The sequence below is a fragment of the Macaca nemestrina genome, chromosome 4 (assembly GCF_043159975.1).
Source record: "Macaca nemestrina isolate mMacNem1 chromosome 4, mMacNem.hap1, whole genome shotgun sequence".
Taxonomy (NCBI): domain Eukaryota; kingdom Metazoa; phylum Chordata; class Mammalia; order Primates; family Cercopithecidae; genus Macaca; species Macaca nemestrina.
Genome location: NC_092128.1, coordinates 7,159,248 through 7,184,026, shown reverse-complemented (window position 1 = coordinate 7,184,026; position 24,779 = coordinate 7,159,248). Strand labels below are relative to the sequence as shown.

Below are 24,779 nucleotides of genomic sequence, written 5' to 3'. Positions count from 1 at the left end.
ATCACTTGAACTTGGAGGGCAGAGGTTGCAGTAAGCCGAGATCGCACCACTGCACTCCCGCCTGGGTGATAGAGTGAGACTCCATCTCAGAAGAAAAAAAAAAAAAGCATATGGGAACAATTAAGGCAAGAAGTAGTTATGATGAGTATAATACCCACATGTAAATCACATGTTGAACCTAGCAAAATTCAAGGTAAATTTAGGTTTAGAGGCTAAACTGGTAAAAACTCAAATATTTCCATTATGTGCATTATGTAATTTTTCATGTATATACAAAGTTGTTAGTAAAGGTTATAAATTATTCACACACTTTAGCACTTATACAGGAAAAGGATAAGATTCATGTTATTCAATTCAGGATATAGTCATGAGGTAGTGACAACAGGATACAGAGAAATGTTCCTATGCTCAAATCATCAAAAATATATACTAGCTGGGCACAGAGGTCCACGCCTGTAATCCCAGCACTTAGGGAGGCCGAGGTGGGAGGATCACTGGAACCCAGGAGTTCTAGACTGGTCCGGGCAACAAAGTGAGACCCCTATCTCTGCAAAAAATCAAAAAATTAGCCAGGCATGGTGGTGTGTGCCTGTGGTCACAGTTACATGGGAGGTTGAGGACAGGAGGATTGCTTGAGCCCAGGAGATCGTGGCTGCCGTGGATTGCGTTCATACCACTGCCTGTCAGCCTGGGTGACAGAGAGAGACCCTGTCTCAAAACAAAACAAAACTACATATAGAGTTATATACACGCCACCATGCAACTCCATTAACTCCTTCCTATAGGAGATTCCCATACCTGTAACCAATTTCCCTATCTACTCATACAGACCTTAATCCTAGGCTATCAAATTTCAGCTCTACAGAAAATGGGAGAAATTGGTAGCTTGTTATAAGTAGGCAGAAGAGAAATGAACAAAATAGGCAAACGTCCACAAAATTTCAGTGTCTACATGGATAGAAAGGCCACTGATTTATTATGAAAGTATGTACTGAACACATACTCTGTGGCAGGGCATATAAGCAAGACATGTATGACCCTAGCCTTTAAAGAGCTTACAATCCAAAGGGAAGACCTTAATTACCCAAACAGGTATTATATTTGTGACACGTGCTACAAATGAAAAACATGGGGTAGGGTGGTAACCAGCTAACCTCTGAGAGATGACAGTGAAACTGAGAGCAGATCAATGAGTACAGGCAGCTAGGTGAGTGGGGACAGTTCCACACATATGGAAGTGCCTATGTGGGAAATGACTGGAGTGGAGTGAGCTGGGAATGGGACTTGCAGGGAGGGAAGGGGGCAGGCACCGTTACATCCTCCCTACTGCCAATGAATGAGCAAAAGAATTCTGGACATAAGGATAATGACAGAATTACAGAGAATTTCAGGGAGACAGCTATGTGACTGAAGTTAGTATTTTTCTATCATCACAAAAGGGTTTTTCTCCCTATCAGTTTGTATATGTGGCTACTAAAGAACAGGGCAAAACTTGCTTGTGTGTGTATATATACCCACATATATACACACGTGTGGATATAATATACAATTATAAAGTCATAACATACCCTGATTGTGTATTGGCAACAGCTGTGTTGGTGGGGGAGGCTGTGGCAATGGAGTTGGCTGAGTGTTCGCAGGACTAAGTACAGCTGTAAATAAGTCTTCAACATCTTTTCCGCCAAGCTCTAGGAGATAAAACAGTAATAGTAACAAGATTAAAAGACTAGTAGGGTCATGGTATGGGGAATGCCATTTTCATAAACTAAAAAATCAAAACACATTTACCTGGAATTTTATATAATTTTCCAAGAATTGCTCCTAGAATAAATTAAAAAAAAAAAAATAGAAACATTAACAGCTAATTCAATATACTGATACAAAATAGCATTTAACTGACACAGAAATAATTAGAAGTTAAATTATAACCATGCAAAAGTCTTTAAAAATCATATTTACTCAGGTCTTTTAGAAAGCCTAGATGTAGGGCAAATATTTTACCATCTGTGACCATTTTGTCTAGTTCGGGACTGAGGATCCCATCTAGCTGTTCTTCACTTAATGGTCGTGAACTCTGATTGACACTTGGCTGAGGCAAAGAAGGATCATCAGGGACAGGACCAATATCTAAAAGAGTAAGGAAAATAAATTTAAAGGTACATTCAGAATACTCACACAAAAATGTATAGCACTATTTACCTGTACTTAATATACAACAATATGATTAAAACAAAGAAACAGAGTCTGTAATTCTGAATTAGAATTCTCATATCAATTTGGAGAGTCACTCAGTAAAAATTAGGCACAATATATTTGTATTAGGTGCCATGTAAAGTTCTATCTTAAGTAAAAACATTTCCTGAGGAACAAAAGAATACATCTGATTTTAACTTGCCAACTTCTGCCAAAAAAAAAAAAAGAAAGAAAAAAAAAAGCTTCATTAAGATAGGAGTTTGTAAGAAATCTATATACAAATAATTGCTTTAATTTGGAAAACAGTGGTATCAAATGTACAGTTCAATTATGCACAGTATGTAAAAAGGAATACGTTTCGTATAAATAAATGAAAAGTCCTAAAATTCTCAGTGTTTAATATTGTCCTTTGTAAATAACTTCAATCATAGGTAATATTTTTAAAATATTCTGTAGGCACATTCTGATTATGTACATTACATTTACAAAACTATAACATGCTGTAGCTCACATTGTTGAGAGTCACATGTAAAAATGGTTTATCGTCTACATTTTTTCATGCTTTCTCAATATTATTACTATTAAAAAGTAAAAATTTAGTCTGTTCTTATTTGATCTTATATTAGGAACTAGCTCTACAACATTTAGGTAATACTATAAATCACATATTAACAAAAAATTATTCATTAAAAGAAAAACTATTGACAAAGTCACCCAAAGTACAGTACAGCTATGCTTTAGCCACACACAAAAAGGGAAAAGCAAAGTATGGATTAGTGACACATTAGCACTACTGATAAACAGCATGCACCTACAGGTTGTTTCAGCTGAAATCACTATAAAAAAAGAAGACTACTTCTAGTCAGCCGTCATCCATTGCTCAGTTTCTTACCAAATGGAAAAGGTGAGCTCTCAACCTGGAAAGTGCATAAATCAAGACCTATAAGACCCAAACCAAATAAAATGGATGATTACCACAGGAGCGGGAAGTGAGGGAAAATGCAAACAAAAGAAGAAACAAGATACAGCAAGACTTTAAGGCAACGTGCCTTAAATGTGATGCAATTAGAAAGACAACAGAAATTAACTTGCTATATCCCCTCCTAAAGCAGGAAAGCTGAGGTAGATCAAATAAAATGCTGAGTTCTTTAACAAAGCCAAAAACAAAAACAAAGTTACTGGGAAACACACAAAAGGCTAAACTTGTTCCACACACCATACACCTCTCACTCACATCAGAAACCAGAGAAAGGGCAAACAGCATTCATATATACCTGAATGATCAACTGATTTTGCTAGATCATCTGAAATTATTCCAAGAATGTCATCATCTGTGTTTAAAACTTCAGAAATATCAGCTAATGGGTCATCAGCAGGACCTAAATATAGTAAATATGTTTTTTAAAATTTCAGTATTTTCTCAGACATTAAGCCATTTGCTAAAAACCTAGAGTACAGCAGATACTGAGGCAAGTGCTAGAATAAAAACCTGAGACTCTTAATTTTACAGTAAAAGTTTTTCATAGCAAAGGAAACGTTTTGAATTACAAAACTTTACTAAAAATTCAGACTATTTTGTCTTGTGACTAATGTATATTGAGACAAAATTTCAAGACCTGTAGGCAATAAAAGTGAAACAGAGTAAGAAACAAAGCAACTTGCTTTGCTGTAAGAAACAAAGCAAAAAAAAAACATTTTGCTTAAGAAAGTGGCATGTCTAAAAGTGACATTGAGAAATTAAAACACAGTAGGAAAAGTTAAAATACGAAAGACAAATCTCTCACTCTTTAGAAATTCCACAGGGAGTGCAAGCCAGGTACCATCTAGTTAGTACTTCCAGCTTTGCTGTTCATAATGATTACTCATTCACTCACTTATTTAAAAAAGTATTTCACTACCCACAGAACTGTGTCTATGGATCACATATGAGGCACTGCCCACTGGGCAATGACTGAAACAAAGTGCACGCCCTCAGAGGGCTTACTTTCTCGGAGGGAGTTAGTAAATAAATGACATCGCTATAAGTGCTATTTAAAGAAAAAACAAGGAAAAAGGATTAAAAATAAGCCGTGGGGATGTTGCATTAGACAGAGTGATCTGTGAAGACCTTTAGATGACTGAGCAGAAAACTAAATGAGGGAGTAAGTTATATGCACAAAGATGGAGATAACCCTCCAAACTAAGGCAAAGCAGACATAAAGCCCCTGGGGCAAGCCGGGTTTGCCAACAAGAGAGGCCAGAGCGGTAACAGAAAAACTGTGGTAGGGATAGAAGAGGCAGCTAGGGCAAGACTGTGTAAGATCTTAGAGATCATGGGGAAGACTGGGTTTTATTCTGAAGTGTAATGAGAAGGTGTTGGGAGGTTGAAAGATAGGAGATGACTAATATTTTAAAGGGAACATACTGGCTGCTCCATGTAGAGCAGATGTGGGGTGGGAATTGGGGAGGGCTGGCAAGATCAGAAAAGGGCACTGGTGCAGTCTGAGAGGTGAGGTGATGACAGCACTAGGGTTCTAAGGAAAGCTGAGACAAGTGGTTGGCTTTGGGATGTATTTTGAAGGCAGAGACAAACACGTGGATGAATAAAAGGGAAAGAAAAGTCAAGGAGGATTCTAAGGGTTTGGCGCTTAACCAAGAAACTATTGCAACTCTTGTTTAGGCTTGCTTTAATAATTATATTAGTCATTCAGTAAAGAGAAACTGAAATTTTTAACCCATCTCAAGTTTATTTTTACTTAAAAGGGGGAGGAGGGCATAAATGTAATATTCCAGGTCAAATATTTCTGTCAAACAGTCGTGGTTCCATTATATAGTTTCCAAAATGTAATTCATACATAATATATCACATTAAGTTTTGTGTGCCCAAAAATCCAGGAACTTTTTAGAGAAAATTATTTCAATAATGCATTTTCTAGATAACACTGCGGTTGAAAGAAAAAAATTCTGGGTAATTTTTTTAGGGGTCATATAGCAGTTTTTTGTTTTAAAGTAATGGAACGCTACTATACAAATTATAACTAATTTTTTAAAGACTGTTTTACAAGTTTGCTCCTACCTAAAGGATTTTATATCTGAATAAATCATTAAAATTGATATAATAGGCTATAATGAGTGACATGTTTTAAAAAAGGCTTTAGTCATTAATTTTCCATTATAAAGTGAAAAGAGTGGTTCAACTGCAAAGAACAATTAATCTAGGTTTTGAAATGGGTGTATTTTTCTGTCCTCCAAGTTTTGGCCTTATTGTAAAACTGTTCTCTCTTCAGTAGTTTTGTGGAAAAAAATAATCAAATTAAGAAAAAAATAACTTATATCAATAACTTTCCTATATGTTCTCTGTCCAATTTCAATCCTTCTCCTTTTAAAACTCAACTGCAAAGAGCTCCTATTTAAGTCTTCAAGTGACTAGTTATGATAGTTACAAGATATACTTTATCGTAAAATATCCTTTGAAGGACCCACAGGTCTTTCATTATACATTATTTTAACAACATATTGACAAGGACAAGAGCAGGTCAATACTTAAAATGACAGAATTAAAGTATGAGTTAAAAAATATCTAAAACTGAACAAACAAGAAGCATGACCTCACTACAAACAGTGAGGCAGACTGGACAAGCATGTGTCCAACAGAGGGTAAGATTGCTTCCAATTATTTCAAAAAGTCAAAATCAAAAATGTCAGTATTTCAATTCAGGATAATGCCAAGTTAATGAAGCACTAACTACTTAACAACAAAAGTCATTCTTCAGTGGAAGATTGCTTTAAAATTGTTTTTCAAAATGAGTTTATAAAATTAACTGAGTAACAAATGCAATCAATGGTAAAAAAGGAAGCTTACCAGAAGAACAATGATTTACAATTGACAGTGCCATAAAAATCCAAGAAGTGGGAGAAACACTGATCACAACACTTACCTACCCAATGAGTTAAACTCCTAGAGCCTTGCTGACATTGCTGTAACCCTGTAAATATATCAAGTTCTCATACCTTTCTGATTGTTAATAGTTCCTATAGGTACTGCATTTAGGATAATGATTCTCAACCGGGGGCGATTTTGCTCACCAAAAGATATTTGGCAATATCTGGAGATATTTTTGATCATCATGAGGCCAAAGATGCTGTTAAACATCCTTCAATACACCAGAAAGCCTCCCTCCCACAACAAAGAATTATTGGCTCAATCTGTCAGTAGTAAAAAACCATGACCTAGGTCAACAGACTTCACTGTACTAAAACAGTATGCCAGCAAGTTCCTAACTACCCCCACATCCATTTTGGTTTCTCTGTTTTGAATTTCAGCTGTATGATTAACAAAAATCTATCTTAGATTTTTAGTAAAAAAAAGTCACTGTTGGCCAAATTATAACCCCTCACATTGCCCTCAGCAAAGTGTAAACCAAAGGTTTTCTTTCACAACTCTTGATGTTGGTACTAGCTACACAGGTAAATTAATTTGCTACATCTTATACACCTGTACACTTAAAATAGTTCCATTTACTAAATGTAAGTTATACTTCAATACAGTTGATTTTTAAAAGGCATATGAGGCCAAACGAAAACATTTCAAAAAGATTTAACTGAAAGGGAGACGTATGTCATGTGATATAAATAAAGTATCCGTGAATGATTCTACATACCGTGAGTTCCAGATTTTGCTGGAGCCGAGGATGAACTTAGTGGATCCAACGAAGGATCCAAGAAACCTGCATTCATGTTTGTTTTATATGAAAGCTGAGCTGCATCTTCTGATAGATTATCTAAACTTATCTTGCTTTGTCTACTTGTATCTAGAAGATCTTTTCCAAAGAAAGCTTCCTAGATGAAGATAAGCACATATAGAAATGGTTAGTTACAAATTCTAAAAGGACAATAGATTATTCTGTCATGGTTTTTGACAAGGAAGCAGAAATAACAGAAAAGGTTTACATTTAACAATACAGAAACTGAATACAGAAGTATAAAAACACCATAGAAATACGCTGTCAATTATTTTATACTCCTTATTTTAAAAATAAGATATTTTTGGTAGTTTTACTAGAGAAAAAATTATGGAAATAAAACCACATAATTATGCCAAAGATTTCTAAAAACTGCAGAATAGCTTCATGAATATTATTAATTTTTAGAGATTACCTGCAGAGGACAGCATAAGACTTTGATCTACAGCTTTAATATTTACTTCAGGTAGATTTGTCATCTATTGATACATATAATCACACTTACACTATAAGACTACTTACACTATCAGTCTGAAAGAGGGTTTTAGAGTCAGTTTAGCCATACTATGTGTGCAATATTTACAGCTACTAAAGGCTTGTGGTTTTCTATTTATTTACACATATTAACATTTTTCCATTTCAAAATATTTTTAAGCTGGGTTCCTTGCAACGCCAAGATCTCTCCAAAATTTCTCAAAAATCAATACCGAAGACAAAAGGGAAGCACAGGTCCACCCTTTTACCCTGCTTCAACCCAGGAGTTCTGCTTTAGTCTATTTCCTATGATGTGGTCTATCTGGAAAAAGGATCCTTCATAGAGGACAATTTTGCAATAGTCATCAACATTTAACACACTCTTGCCAAACATGCACAAAAAAGTTCACTGTAGCATATTTTGTAATGTCAAGAAGTAAAAATGGCCTTAATGTCTGTCAACAGGCAAATAACTATCCAACTTATAGACACTCATATTACAAAATACAACAATTTTTAAACAGTATATAGCTCTATGTTATCAAAGAAAAGCCCTAAAATACGTTACTAAAGGAAAGCAAGTTGAATTATATATACAGTAAATTATAAAATACAGGTCGGGCGCAGTAGCTCACGCCTATAATCCCAGCATTTTGGGAGGCTGAGGTGGGTGGATCACTTAGGCCCAGGAGTTAGAGACCAGCCTGGGCAACATGGCAAAACTCTGGCTCTACACAAAACACAAAAATTAGCCAGGTATGTGCCAACATGCCGTAATCACAGCTACCTGGAAGGCTGAGGCACGAAAATCACTTGAACCCAGAAGGCAGAGGTTGCAGTGAGGTGAGATCACACGACTGCATTCCAGCCTGAGTGACAGAGTGAGACTTGTCTCAAAAAAAAAAAAAAAAAAAAATTACAAAATTCAAATCAAGACTAGTATAAGTTTGAAAAAATAAATTATAAAAAAGTTTCTGAAGGATAAATGCCAAATTATTAACAACACTACCTTATGAGAAAAGAGATTGGGAGTATGTGAAGTCTGGTAGAGGTAATGATATATCTGATTTGAAATTTTCACATTTTAAATGAAAAAGTTGTCTCACTTTGAAAAACCTAAAAATCCACAAAACTAGAGCAGCAGGTAGAAGAGGATTCATTTCTTATAGTAAGCAATGCTTTTATCATTAGAAAAAAGGTTGAACAGCAGAAAGCATTTTAGAAGTTTAGAAAATCATTTAATGCCTTCAGTATAAATTTGAGAAATCTTAGATCATGATCAGCAAGAATTTTGTCTAATGACTCATGACTTTACTAGTGTTTATCAAAAACTGTACCACCCTTATTAATTTAGTGGGTTTTCCATTCCCTGTAGATAACATAAAGAGGTGGCTCCATGCACATGGTCTCTAAATGTCCAAGAAAACAGTACCATTAAAAAGACTTCCCTCATATCACACATAAACACACACACACACGTGCTGAAAGTTACTGATGTGCAACAGGGGAATCAAGACAGCCCAGGAGACTAAGATCACAGCAATAATTGGGAAATTAGACCTAATAATTTTAAAGACTCTTTGCCAAAGTATTAAATGGCCAGTTTTCATACTTGCATAAACACCTAAAGAAAGTTTCTTAAATTTATATTATACTTTACACAAGGATCAACAGGAGGAAAGGCAGGTTGCCATCACAATATTCCTAGAAAGGACTATTAAGAAGGAAGGTAAAGGGAATCCCAGGAGAAAACAACAACAAACATGAAAAAAAAAAATGGGGGATGTGCCCAAGATGGCCGAATAGGAACAGCTCCAGACTCCAGCTCCCAGCGTGAGCGACACAGAAGACAAGTGATTTCTGCATTTTCAACTGAGGTACCAGGTTCATCTCACTGGAGCGTGTCGAACAGTTGGTGCTGGTCCAAGGGTGCAGCCCGACCACCAAGAGCTGAAGCAGGGTGAGGCATCACCTCACCTGCGAAGCGCAAGGAGGAAAGGAATTTCTTTTCCAAGCCAAAGGAAATTGAGACAAACAACAACTGGAAAATCGGGTAACTCCTACCCTAATATTGTGCTTTACCAAGGGTCTTAGCAAATGGCACACCAGATTATATCCCACACCTGGCCCAGAGGGTCCCACACCCATGGAGCCTCCCTCATTGCTAGCACAGCAGTCTGAGATCTAACTGTGAGGTGGCAGTGAGGCTGGCGGAGGGGCGCCCACCATTGCTGAGGCTTAAGTAGGTAAACAAAGCCCCCTGGAAGCTCGAATTGGGTGGAGCCCACCACAGCTCAAGGAGGCCTGCCTGCCTCTGTAGACTCCACCTCTGGGGACAGGGTGGAGTCTAAACAAAAAGCAGCAGAAAGCTCAACAGAGATAAATGTCCCTGTCTGACAGCTTTGAAGAGAGCAGTGGATCTCCCAGCACAGAGGTTGAGATCTGAGAATGGACAGAATGCCTGCTCAAGTGGGTCCCTGACCCTTAAGTAGCCTAACTGGGAGACATCCCCCACTAGGTGCAGACCGACACCTCACACCTCACACAGCTGGGTACACCCCTGAGATGAAGTTTCCAGAGCAAGAATCAGACAGCAACACTTGCTGTTCAGCAATATTCTATCTTCTGCAGCCTCCACTGCCGATACCCAGGAAAACAGGGTCTGGAGTCGACTTCAAGCAAACTCCAACAGATCTATAGCTGAGGGTCCTGACTGTTAGAAGGAAAACTAACAAACAGAAAGGATACCCACACCAAAACCCCATCAGTACGTCACCATCATCAAAGACCAAAGGCAGATAAAACCACAAAGATGGGGAAAAAGCAGTCTAGAAAAGCTGGAAATTCAAAAAATCAGAGCGCATCTCCCCCTCCAAAGGAACACAGCTCATCGCCAGCAACAGAACAAAGCTGGACGGAGAATGACTTTGATGAGTTGAGAGAAGAAGGCTTCAGTCGATCAAACTTCTCAGAGCTAAACGAGGAACTATGTAACCAGCGCAAAGAAACTAAAAACTTTGAAAAAAGATTTGATGAATGGCTAACTAGAATAACCAATGTAGAGAAGTCCTTAAAAGAACTGATGGAGATGAAAACCATAACATGAGAACTACGTGACAAATGTACAAGCTTCAGTAACCAACTCGATCAACTGGAAGAAAGAGTATCAGTCATTGAAGATCAAATGAATGAAATGAAGTGAGGAGAAGTGTAGAGAAAAAAGAGTAAGAAGAAATGAACAAAGCCTCCAAGAAATATGGGATTATGTGAAAAAACCAAATCTACGTCTGATTGGTGTGCCTGAAAGTGACGGGGAAAATGGAACCAAGTTGGAAAACACTCTGCAGGATATCATCCAGGAGAACTTCCCCAACCTAGTAAGGAAGGCCAACATTCACATTCAGGAAATACAGAGAATGCCACAAAGATACTCCTCGAGAAGAGCAACTCCAAGACACATAATTGTCAGATTCACCAAAGTTGAAATGAAGGAAAAAATGTTAAGGGCAGCCAGAGAGAAAGGTCGGGTTACCCACAAAGGGAAGCCCATCAGACTAACAGCAGATCTCTCGGCAGAAACTCTATAAGCCAGAAGAAGTGGGGGCCAATATTCAACATTCTTAAAGAAAAGAATTTTCAACCCAGAATTTCATATCCAGCCAAACAAAGTTTCAGAAGTGAAGGAGAAATAAAATCCTTTACACACAAGCAAACGCTTAGAGATTTTGTCACCACCAGGCCTGCCCTACAAGAGATCCTGAAGGAAGCACTAAACATGGAAAGGAACAACAGGTACCAGCCGTTGCAAAAACACGTCAAAATGTAAAGTCCATTGATGCTAGGAAGAAACTGCATCAACTAATGAGCAAAATAACCAGCTAATATCATAATGACAGGATCAAGTTCACACATAACAATATTAACCCTAAGTGTAAATGGGCTGAATGGTCCAATTAAAAGACACAGTCTGGCAAATTGGATAAAGAGTCAAGACCCATCAGTTTGCTGTATTCAGGAGACCCATCTCACATGCAGAGACACACATAGGCTCAAAATAAAGGCATGGAAGACGATCTATCAAGCAAATGGAAAACAAAAAAAGCAGTGGTTGCAATCCTAGTCTCTGATAAAACAGATCAAAGATCAAAAGAGACAAAGAAAGCCATTACATAATGGTAAAGGGATCAATTCATCAGGAAGAGCTAACTATCCTAAATATATATGCACCCAATACAGGAGATCTCAGATTCATAAAGTAAGTCCTTAGAGACGTACAAAGAGACTTACACACCTATACAATAATAATGGGAGACTTTAACACCCCCCTGTCAACATTAGACAGATCAACAAGACAGAAAGTCAACAAGGACATCCAGGAATTAAACTCAACTCTGCAACAAGCGGACTTAATAGACATCTACAGAACTCTCCACCCAAAATCAACAGAGTATACATTCTTCTCAGCACCACATTGCACTTATTCCAAACTTGACCACGTAATTGGAAGTAAAGCACTCCTCAGCAAATGTAAAAGAACAGAAATTGTAACAAACTCTCTCTCAGACCACAGGGCAATCAAACTAGAACTCAGGACTAAGAAATTCAATCAAAACCGCTCAACTACATGGAAACTGAACAACCTGCTCCGGAATGACTACTGCGTACACAACGAAATGAAGGCAGAAATAAAGATGTTCTTTGAAACCAATGAGAACAAAGATACAACATACCAGAATCTCTGGGACACATTTAAAGCAGTGTGTAGAGGGAAATTTATAGCACTAAATGCCCACAAGAGAAAGCAGGAAAGATCTAAAATTGACACCGTAACATCACAATGAAAAGAACTAGAGAAGGAAGAGCAAACACACTGAAAAGCTAGCAGAAGGCAAGAAATAACTAAGATCAGAGCAGAACTGAAGGAGATAGAGACACAAAAAACCCTCCAAAAAAATCAATGAATCCAGGAGCTGGTTTTTGGAAAAGATCAACAAAATTGATAGACCACTAGCAAGACTAATAAAGAAGAAAAGAGAGAAGAATCAAATAGATGCAATAAAAAATGATAAAGGGGATATCACCACTGACGCCACAGAAATACAAACTACCATCAGAGATTACTATAAACACCTCTATGCAAATAAACTAGAAAACCTAGAAGAAATGGATAATTTCCTGGACACTTAAACACTCTCCCAAGACTAAACCAGGAAGAAAATGAATCCCTGAATAGACCAATAGCAGGCTCTGAAATTGAGGCAATAATTAATAGCCTATCAACCAAAAAAAGTCCAGGGCCAGACGGATTCACAGCCGAATTCTACCAGAGGTACAAGGAGGAGTTGGCACCAGTCCTTCTGAAACTATTCCAATCAACAGAAAAAGAGGGAATTCTCTCTAACTCATTTTATGAGGCCAACATCATCCTGATACCAAAGCCTGACAGAGACACAACAAAAAAAGAGAACTTTAGACCAAAATCCCTGATGAACATCGATGCAAAAATCCTTAACAATATACTGGCAAACTGAATCCAGCAGCAAATCAAAAAGCTTATCCACCATGATCAAGTGGGCTTCATCCCTGGGATGCAAGGCTGGTTCAACATACACAAATTAATAAACATAATCCAGCATATAAACAGAACCAAAGACAAAAACCACATGATTATCTCAATAGATGCAGAAAAGGCCTTTGACAAAATTCAACAGCCCTTCATGCTAAAAACTCTCAATAAATTTGGTATTGATGGAACGTATCTCAAAATAATAAGAGCTATTTATGACAAACCCACAGCCAGTATCATACTGAATGGCCAAAAACTGGAAGCATTCCCTTTGAAAACTGGCACAAGACAGGGATGCCCTCTCTCACCACTCCTATTCAACATAGTGTTGGAAGTTCTGGCTAGGGCAATCAGGCAAGAGAAAGAAATAAACGGTATTCAGTCAGGAAAAGAAGAAGTCAAATTGTCCCTGTTTGCAGATGACATGATTGTATATTCAGAAAACCCCATTGTCTCAGCCTAAAATCTCCTTAAGCTGATAAGCAACTTCAGCAAAGTCTCAGGATACAAAATCAATGTGCAAAAATCACAAGCATTCTTATACACCAGTAACAGACAGAGAGCCAAATCATGAACGAACTCCCATTCACAATAGCTTCAAAGAGAATAAAATACCTAAGAATCCAACTTACAAGGGATGTAAAGGACCTCTTCAAGGAGAACTACAAACCACTGCTCAGTGAAATAAAAGGGGACACAAACAAATGGAAGACCATACCATGCTCATGGATAGGAAGAATTAATATTGTGAAAATGGCCATACTGCCCAAGGTAATTTATAGATTCAATGCCATCCCCATTAAGCTACCAATGACTTTCTTCACAGAATTGGAAAAAACTGCTTTAAAGTTCATATGGAACCAAAAAAGACCCCACATTGCCAAGACAATCCTAAGCCAAAAGAACAAAGCTGGAGGTATCACGCTACCTGACTTCAAACTATACTACGAGGCTACAGTAACCAAAACAGCACGGTACTGGTACCAAAACAGAGATATAGACCAATGGAACAGAACAGAGCCCTCAGAAATAATACCACATATCTACAGCCATCTGATCTTTGACAAACCTGACACAAACAAGAAATGGGGAAAGGATTCCCTATTTAATAACTGGTGCTGGGAAAATTGGCTAGCCATTAATTAGAAAGCTGAAACTGGATCCTTTCCTTACTCCTTATATGAAAATTAATTCAAGACGGATTAAAGACTTAAATGTTAGACCTAAAACCACAAAAACCCTAGAAGAAAACCTAGGTAATACCATCAGGACATAGGCATGGGCAAGGACTTCATATCTAAAACACCAAAAGCAACAGCAACAAAAGCCAAAATTGACAAATGGGATCTAATTAAACGAAAGAGCTTCTGCACAGCAAAAGAAACTACCATCAGAGTGAACAGGCAACCTACAGAATGGGAGAAAATTTTGCAATCTACTCATCTGACAAAGGGCTGATATCCAGAACCTATAAAGAACTCAATCAAATTTACAAGAAAAAAACAACCCCATCAAAAAGTGGGCAAAGGATATGAACAGACATTTCTCAAAAGAAGACATTCATACAGCCAACAGACACATGAAAAAATGCTCATCATCACTTGCCATCAGAGAAATGCAAATCAAAACCACAATGAGATAACATCTCACACCAGTTAGAATGGCAATCATTAAAAAATCAGGAAACATCAGGTGCTGGAGAGGATGTGGAAAAATAGGAACACTTTTACACTGTTGGTGGGACTGTAAACTAGTTCAACCATTGTGGAAAACAGTGTGGCGATTCCTCAAGGATCTAGAACTAGAAATACCATTTGACCCAGCCATCCCATTACTGGGGATATACCCAAAGGATTATAAGTCATGCTGCTATAAAGACACATGCACACGTATGTTTATTGCAGCACTATTCACAATAGCAAAGACTTGGGATCAACCCAAATGTCCATCAGTGACAGACTGGATTAAGAAAATGTGGCACATATACATCATGGAATACTATGCAGCCATAAAAAGGGATGAGTTTGTGTCCTTTGTAGGGACATGGATGCAGCTGGAAACCATCATTCTCAGCAAACTGTCACAAGAACAGAAAACCAAATACCGCATGTTCTCACTCATAGGTGGGAATTGAACAATGAGATCACTTGGACACAGGAAGGGGAACATCACACACCAGGTCCTATTGTGGGGAGGGGGGAGGGGGAGGGGGAATGGGGGAGGGATAGCATTAGGAGATATACCTAATGTAAATGATGAGTTGATGGGTGCAGCACACCAACATGGCACATGTATACATATGTAACAAACCTGCACATTGTGCACATGTACCCTAGAACTTAAAGTATAATAAAACTAAATAAATAAATAAATAAACAAATGTAAGGAAGAAAATTTAAAAAAATAAAAAAAAATGTATGAGGCACAATGTTGTTCAATTAAAAAAAAAAGATGAAAAATAAAAAAAAAAGGTAAACCAAACTATAAATGGATTTTTTTCCTGACCAATTAAATGATTGTTTAAAAAAACAAAGGTACAAAGCTAGGATATAAGAGATTGAGGGGAAAAATATCTATAAAGGATATACAAAAGGTAAGGCACTGGTTAGACACTTTACATACATACTCTTACTGAGCCTCTGAGCATTTCTGAGAGGCACCATTATGTCACAAATGAGGAAACCGAGACAGAGATGTTAAATAGAACAAAATCACACAGCTAACTGGTAGTGGAATGGTATTTAAACCCTCTGACTTTCTAGGCTAAACTCTAACATGAACACTGCCATTAAGATGTTAGTAGCTACTGAAAAAGAAAATTGAGGAAGTTGTATGTTAGTTGAAAGGCAGTGTATTTTAAAACCAATTAAACTAGTAATAGCTAACTGGAAAATTAATGTAAAAAATAAATACAACTCAGGCAATGAACAGTTATCTATGTAAGCCATAGTTTCTTAGGAGGAACAGATCAGATGAATAGTTTTCTACACTGAAATTAGGACGGACTCTCAATGATAGTCTGTTCCAGTTCAATTTTAACACATGAAGAAATAGAGACCAGGAAGGATGAATAACATGCTTAGGAATTTACAATTAGTTAGATGCAGAGCCAGATGTTTAATCTCAGTACCATTTCTAATATTGAGCTATTTCCATTGTATCGCATGGCCTTAAACTCTGACTTAATGTTTACAAGATGAACTAGAAAAAAACTTTTTTGGAGTCTACATCTATCAAACATAATTTCTTCATACTGAAAGATATTTTTCTGATGTGTATTTTGGAAAACAAAAAGAATACTGTTTAAATCTTTGGTTCACCAGGCCTCTAAAAGTGGTTAACGATTATTAAAGCTATAACTTTGACTGAAAAACCTATCTTAAATCAATGAATATAACTACTGTAACTTGTATTGGCAAAGGAAATTTCAACAGAACTTGGGTGTGGGGTATACATAGCTATAAATGGCTTGAAGATTGAGTTTTTCCTACCCCAAAGTCTCCTTGTTACATCTTATAGAATACTTAGAAGTGAACAACTGGGATTAAAAAAGCAATTTATGGCAAGTATCAAAGCGCACAAAAAAGTAAATTTAATTTTTACAGACCCCTGGAAGGTAAAAATGGCATTTATGATGACTAAATGAAAACAAAACAAGTAAAACATTAACAAAAACAACAAACCTATGTTTTATAACTCAATACATTCTATTTCCTCAATTAACAAACCATGTAAAATAATGTAAAGCAAAATATTACTTGTAAATAGGCAGGGAAAGTTTCTTCAAGCTTATTTTTCCTTTTTCGGTATCTCTTCTTTATTTTTTCAGTACTTTCAGTAACAGAAACAGATTCATCAACTAAAGTATCTGGTAACTGCTCACTCCAGCCTGAAACAACAGTCACATTTACACATATGTGGCATTTAAAATTTCTAGACAAACCCACTGAAGGTAATTTTATACCTTACCAATGTACACACAGTTTCATATAAACAAACAAGCTTTTTCAACAAAAAATCTCAAATCAAGTTTATTACTTTTAAGTGCCAAAAAATTTTCATTTCATGCCTATTTAGTATTAGCATGTTTCCCATTTTCTTAATAACAGATTTCTTTACAAAGCAAAAGCTTATTTATTTATTTAAACACATTTTGTTAAAGAGTAAAAAGATAATAATAATAATAAATACCCAAAGCTCATGAGTATGAGGAAATGGCAACTTACAAACTATTAAGGCAAATTCAGTGGGTACAATTTTTTTGTAGGGTGGATTGAGAATACTCAACAAAAACCTTAAAGAAAAAGTGTGTCCTTTAATACAGCAATTCCAAGCTCAGAAATTTATTATAAATTAATTATTTGTAGGATATACACATTGTGAAAACATGACTATGAATATGCCAATAAATATGCAATGAACACTCATTCTTGAAATCAGAAACAGAAATAAATTTGGGGACGATGAAACTAGCAAAGAAACAAGAACACAGCTTAAATTTGACAAACAATCAAATGATATGCTCAGATGCTTCGTGATGGCAGGGCAAACGGTACATCCCTCTGAAAATCAGTATGAGCACTCTACCACCAGACTACATAAGTGAACTGACTCTTCTGAAAACTAGAAACAGACAAACATTTTTTACAACCATCTTTTTAAATGCACCGTAACCTAGCCAGAACATAAGGAATCCATGAAAAACAAAAATTAAGGTAAATAAGGAACCACAGAAGTAAGCAAAAAAGTAAAAGCTCTCCGAAATTTGCTGAAATCCAATGACCTCAAACTCTATACGCACTCAAATCCTTTCATCAATAAAAGGTAGTAAGGCTTTTATTGAGTAACAATAAGAGGCAATAAGGCTCTTATTGACTGTAACATTTTAGGAAGCTCTTTCCAACAGAAGTATCAAGACCAAGGGGTTACATTAAAAAAAAAAAAAAAAAAAAGTTTTAAGTCAGTACTATACCATCATCTCTGCAAGGTAACTGCTCAGAAATAGAGCCTGAGGAATCTTTCCTGATCACAGATCTTTTGGTTTTCCCTTGCCCAGTTCGACTTCTTTGCCGCACCATAAATCCACCAATACCTATCCAAAAAAGAAATTGGGTAAACTGATAAATAATTTCTCCCTACATTTCCACAGTACATAGGATAAAACTGCTTTATCTTGAATAGTAAGGCATTTTCCAAAATTAAATCTGTGCTAATCTAAATCAATAATCTGATCTTTAGGTAAAATAGAAGTTAAAAATAAGCAAAAAAAAAAAAAAAGAAAAGAAAAAAGAAAGAAAAAGGCAAAGCCACTGTTATCACTTATCAAACAGAATATAAAAAGACCTGTGCACTTCCTCTTCTAAACAGTATCGGTGTAAATATCAAACACTAAATTATGCTGGTTTATCTATTTGACAAATATTAGTACCTCATACATCAAATTACAGTCATGCACTGCATGATGATGTTGGTCAACAAAGGCCTGCATGTTAAGACAGTGGTCCCATAAGATTATAATGGAGCTGAAAAATTCCCACCACATAGAGATATCACTGTAGTTATAACACTGTAGCATAATTACTTTATTTTGTAAAATGGATTTAGGGTACCATGCAGCCTAAGTGTGTAGTAAGCTATACCATCTAGGTTTGTGGAAGTGCACTCTGTGATGTTCACACAAGGATGAAAACACCTAATGATGTATTTCTCTGAACTTAAGTGATGGATGACTGTATCTGTATACTAACCGGCTAGATGACAGAAACATTCTTTGACTGATATGATTTCAGGGGGATGGTGTCCAGTATTCCAAGGTATGAGGGTATTTATACATGGGATACATAGAGCCCTGAGGTTAAGAGCATGGAATCTGGAGTCAGACTATGTAATTCTACTCACTCACTAAATACTTCTCAATGCCTCAGTTCTTTCACTGGTTAAAAATGGGGGTAAGGCAAAGCAGCTTCTCATACATATGTTAAATGGACAAATAACATAAGTGAATTGCTTAGAATAGAAGTCTGGTACACAGTCAACACTATAAGCTTTTGTGAAATGATATCGCTGTCGAGCAATATACTCCATGACCTAATGGGCCCCTCAATTAGAGGGCTGACTTCCATGTGAGGCAGAGGAAAAGAAAAAAAACAGTAAATACAAGTTCCTGGAAGAAATCTGCAATGTCTAAAATTTAAAGTGCACTTATAAGCCTCATGATTAGGAAGAAATGAAATCATTTTCATAAAATGATTTAGATGCAACTAATCTTAGGTCCTTATTATAGATGTGACCTATTTAAAAGACGTTATCTTTCAAGGTCTCACAGAATACAAATGAAGTAAGAAAGTTCTTCCTTACATAGCAAAAGGGATTTAGGTCACTCTTACCAATAAAATGTAAGCAATCAGAAGCATAAAGATTGTACCAATCCAATTTAAAACCTCATTGGTAAACAGACATTAATAAACTGCCTAAGGAAAGCCTACTCAATACCTGTGAAAAGCGGGAAAAAAATTTTTTTAAATAAATACATAAAAGCCTACAACTTCTGTATTGTGACAATTTCAATAATTTTTTCCAATAAGGCAAATAAAATCGACAAGCAAGACCACTTTTCTCTCCACTCCTGAGGCAGATAAGAAATAAGAGTGTTTAATCCGTCATAGTTTTAACTGGACTATAAATTCTAGGAGGCATAATAACTCTCTTGTTCCCTTTCACGTTGTATACTTACTGGCACTCCTGCATAAACACTGAAATCAGTTTTTTCAAAAAAAGATATTAGAAAGTGAATACTGAAAACTAAAAGCATTACAGAAGTACACATCCAGAGGAACTATATAAAATGGCCTTCAAAGTCCAAGTATGAACAAAAGCCAGTCTAGTAAAGCATTTAATAAAATGGTTAACATTTGGGATAAGGTATTCAATAATGATTCATTGTGAAGTATTCACATATTCAAAATAAAGAACTCTTGAGCTAAAAAATCGTATTCAAATAGTTTAGTTCTTTAATTTATATGCACATATTTTTGTTTAGACAGTTCTTAATCCTGAATAGTTCATTTTAATTGAAGTCTTCAGTATTGTATTTTTCTTAAATTAACCAAGTATTGATGATATTGAAATGTCTACCTCAGACACTATACCTGGTCTGTATGGTTTCCTTTTTCTCTTTTTGACACCATCTGTTCCTTCTACTCCCTTAGTTTCATCATCCACAGCTTCCCGCTCAGGACTAGATTCTGATTTTCCATCACAATCCATAAGTTCTCCTTCTGGAAAAAAGTAAATGTATACACAAAATTGGAAAAACCTATCAAATACATAATCCCTACATAATGGGGAATACAAAGCAGGGTTGTTACTGAGCCATTTTAATTACACATCCCTGTTGGTAGGGAAAGTATGAAAGCAGACAGAAGCCCCAAATGGTTGCAGAAATTGTGCTGCTTAGTGCAGTGTTCCCATGAAATAAAACATAATAATCAGAGAAGGGGAACACAGAACTCAGAAAGAGTTCTGTTAAGTGCAATCCATTTGCACTTAACAAATTCACTTCTTTAATTATGTCTTCAGGTCCAGGTCTCTAGACCAGAACTCTCTTCTGAGCTTCAACCACAGCTATAATTGAATACTACCTAGTTACTGAAAACTGTATATCCAAAATGAACTACTGATTTAAAATAAACTTTCTCCTTTTTCCCATGTTACCTATCATCATTAAAAGGCATGGACATGTAACCTGGAGAAGACAAAGGCCTGGAAGACCACCATAATCATTCCTAATCTCTTTCCTCCCACAACCAAGACTCCTCAATACCTCTGAAATACATTTTATCACTCTCTATCACCATCTTAGTCCAACCTCAGATGACTCACTATTAATACAACATGCTGCTATCTAGTTCCCCACCTCAAAGCTTACCTCTCTCCAATTAGTTCTTTAAATTACTGCATAAATGATCTTTCTATAAATATGTATCAATTTTCTGCTTAAAATCCTTTCATGTCTTCCCAATGCCCTCAAAATAAACTTCAAATTGCAAGGCCCATTACAACAGCCTTTTGTAAACTTTCCAGCTTCATCTCACTCCCACCAGTGAACTATATTCAGTTCTTTGGATGTATCAAGCTCTTTCTTCCACTGTCTTCCCCAATTTCTGCCTTCTACCTAATTTATCTTTCATGATTTATTCTAAACTTCACTGTATTGAAGAATTCCTGATATTTAGATAAGGTTATGTCAAACAGTGTATGTTCCTATATATGAATGTCATGCTTCATTTTAATTGGTTCTTTAAAATCTGTGTCTCTGCTGGACTGTATTCTCCATGAGAACAGGTACACAGATTTTCTTAGTAACAGATGTATTGTTAGCAGGATACCTAATACATGTTCAACAAATACTTCACTGAATGTGGTAAATGGAATGCTTAGAGAATGCTATTTTAGAGAATGCTATTTTAACACTATGTAATCAAACTTTTCCAAGTTATATATGCTTTACATTGTATTACAGGAAAAAGACATGTTTATCAAATACATTTTAAAATCAAGTTGTTAACTCCTTCAATATTCTCAGTATTAGAGATAACATATTTCTGTAATGGCATGAACAGGGTATGCGTCTTTTGTTTTTTATTATATTTGAAGCCAATTCCACAACAATCTGATAATGGCTATGAACTTATGACTAAGCCATGAAAAGAAAAGTTTATAGGCCAGGCAGGGTGGCTCATGCCCATAATCCCAGCACTTTGGGGGGGCCAAGGCAGGTGGATCACTTGAGGTCAGGAGTTCCAGACCAGCCTGACCAACATGGTGAGTCTCTACCAAAAATACAAAATTATCCGGGCGTTGTGGTACACGCCTGTAATCCCAGCTACTGAGGAGACTGAGGCAGGAGAATTGCTTGAACCCGGGAGGTGGAGGTTTCAGTGAGCTGAGATTATGCCATTGCACTCCAGCCTGAGCAACAAGAGCAAAATTCCGTTTCAGAAAGAACGAACGAAAGAAAGAAAGAGAAAAGAAAAAAGAAAATTACTGAAACACAGCAAGCACCAAAGATAACAATACCAATTGTTTACTTCCAAATAAACCCACCTGAAAGTTAATGACAGGGAATTTGGGGTGAAGGTGGCAGGCTAAATCCATATATTAAAATTTCGTTCTCCTGAAACTCTACTAAAAACACACTAAAATAATCCATTTTTAAAAGATAAAATCAAGCAGGGGCATGGTGGCATGCCTGCAATCCCAGCTATTTGGGAGGCTGAGGTGGGAGAAGAGAATTGCTTGAGCCAGGAGGCTGAGGCTACAGTGAGTTATGATCACACCACTGCATTCCAGCCTGGGCAACAGAGAAAGACCCAATCTCCTTTAAAAAAAAAAAAAAGACAATAGGAAAGGAGAACAACAACAAAGTTAAATTCTCAGTTGAAGGCAGAAAGAACTGAAAAAAAGAATGCAGTTTATAACAATCCTCAGAAGGCTGAGAAACTAGGAAAACTGGCTACCTTTGGAAATAAGTGGGAGAAAACCGAAGCAACAAGAGCTTTATTTAATTACTTACAGAAGTCATACTCCCTACACCTGCTTCCTAGGTTTACACACCGAGAAGCTGCTACTCTCATTCATGGGATGCAGGATTCCTGGGTGACCTTAAACGCAACAATGGGATAAAGACTGAAAATAGGATGAAGAAACTATACTAAATGTGGGCATACTAAATGTGGACAACCCCATCCTGCTCCCGCTGCCGTACCCCATGTTTCCCCACTAAATTCTCAGAAAGTTAGCAGCCAGATCTCCAGCCTCCAAGTATGAGGTTTGAAAAGACTGTTGTGGGGAACCTGATCAGTTCAAGAAGAACATCTAAAGATACTGAAACCAGAGGGTTCCCCAAATGGTCAGCACAAATCACCCCACTAAACTTACAAATTGACAAGCACCACCACATACTCAAAGCTTTCCAATCAACTACTTAATTCCTTTTTTAAAAAATAAAAATAGTATCTATCCAGTCTCCATCTTTAGTTATTCACTTTTCATCATGCAGGTACAATAAAGATTATCTGATGGTCTGTAACAAGCTTGTCCAACCTGCAGCCCAAGATGCTTAAAATGTAGCCCACTGCAAGTTCATAAACTTTCATACAACATTATGAGACTTTTTATAAGTTCTGTTTTTTTTTGTTTTGTTTGTTTTTTTTAAAAAAAGCTCATCAGCTATCATCAGTGTATTTTATGTGTGGCCCAAGACAATTCTTTTAATGTGGGCCATAGAAGCCTGAAGATCTGCAACACCCCTGACAGAGACCTGAAAACACAAAAGACAATTTGGAATTAATAGACTAAGTAGGAAGAAAAAAATTTTTAAAAAGATTAAAATCCTCTGAGGGATAAGATAAGATACCCATGAGGCAAGAATAGGATGCTACAAAAGAAACATTCAAAGGAATGAAAGAAAGCTCATGAAATAATTGAAACAACAGAAATAAAAACAAAACTCAGTAGAGGAAGATAAAATAAGGACATGAATTGGAAAGAAGCAGAGAAAAATTGAGTACGTTTCACATCTGAAAAGCAGAATTCTAGAAAAAGAGGGAATTGTTGTCAATAATATAGTTCAAGAACATCTCCTGCCACTGAAGGATATAAGATGGCAGACTGAAAGAGACCACTCAGTGTCTAACAAAACAGATTTTAAAAATCCAAAATAGGGGCCGGGCGCGGTGGCTCACGCCTGTAATCCCAGCACTTTGGGAGGCCGAGGCGGGCGGATCACAAGGTCAGGAGATCGAGACCACGGTGAAACCCCGTCTCTACCAAAAATACAAAAAATTAGCCGGGCGCGGTTGTGGGCGCCTGTAGTCCCAGCTACTCGGGAGGCTGAGGCAGGAGAATGGCGTGAACCTGGGAGGCGGAGCTTGCAGTGAGCCGAGATCGCGCCACTGCACTCCAGCCTGGGCGACAGAGCGACACTCCGTCTCAAAAAAAAAAAAAAAAAAAAAAAAAAAAAATCCAAAATAGACAAAAACAGACGTTATCCTCATGAAATTTTAGAACACTGAGGACAAAGAATTTCCTAAAATCCTAAGAGCTCCTAAGAAAACACAGGTCACATAGAAAGAATCGAGTTCTTCATATACTAGAAACTAAAAGGCAGTGGATCAATGGACTAAAAATGATAAATGAAAACGTATTTCCAACCTGGAAAAGATCAGTCAGGTAGGAAGGTAAAATAAAGACATTTTCAGAAGTATATAATGCCCAAAACTTACCTTCCACACCTTCTCTGTCAGGGAGCTATGGAAGATACGTTCCACCCAAATTGACGGAAGAAATAACAGAAATTAATGAAACTGCAGAAAACACATGTAACACAGGAGAGAACACAAGATGATCTCCAAGATGATGAAGAAGAAATCCCTAAATTAATCATATGTAATGGTTTGTGGCCAAGGATAGCACTGGATCTAATACAAAGACCACCTATCAACTGAAACAATGCACACGAGGACAGTAAAACCCAAGAGAGCACTTTTATTGATGAGGTTCATAGTGACACCAGTAAGCATACATGTTGAGACAAATGGCATAAAGTAGCACATACAGTGCCCTAACACAAGTGGTATCACTGAAGGCTAAAGTCTCTTCTAACCAACATATTCACAAGGGCCTTCTGATTCCCACAGGCCGCAATAAAGAAAAAGACCATATCGGCCAGGCGCGGTGGCTCATGCCTGCAATTTCAGCACAGCACTTTGGGAGGCTGAGGCGGGTGGGTCATGAGGTCAGAAGATTGAGACCACCCTGGCTAA

At 37.0% G+C, this 24,779-nt stretch overlaps 1 protein-coding gene across 18 annotated transcripts in view; it reads right to left on the bottom strand.

Annotated features, from left to right (window-relative positions):
* LOC105474928 (lysine methyltransferase 2C) overlaps positions 1-24,779 on the bottom strand; it is a 310,251-nt gene that overhangs the window by 58,497 nt on the left and 226,975 nt on the right. For 10 of the 18 annotated variants that reach the window (XM_071094207.1, XM_071094202.1, XM_071094205.1 and 7 more), the window contains 9 exons: positions 20,103-20,231; positions 17,927-18,046; positions 16,713-16,843; positions 6,834-7,011; positions 3,468-3,572; positions 3,086-3,133; positions 1,960-2,127; positions 1,789-1,821; positions 1,569-1,688 (listed from right to left, as the gene is read on the bottom strand). In XM_071094207.1, coding sequence (XP_070950308.1) covers positions 1,569-1,688; positions 1,789-1,821; positions 1,960-2,127; positions 3,086-3,133; positions 3,468-3,572; positions 6,834-7,011; positions 16,713-16,843; positions 17,927-18,046; positions 20,103-20,231 — 1,032 coding nt within the window. The remainder of the gene's footprint in view (positions 1-1,568; positions 1,689-1,788; positions 1,822-1,959; positions 2,128-3,085; positions 3,134-3,467; positions 3,573-6,833; positions 7,012-16,712; positions 16,844-17,926; positions 18,047-20,102; positions 20,232-24,779) is intronic. The other 8 variants (XM_071094210.1, XM_024790663.2, XM_071094214.1 and 5 more) reach the window with 5 other exon arrangements.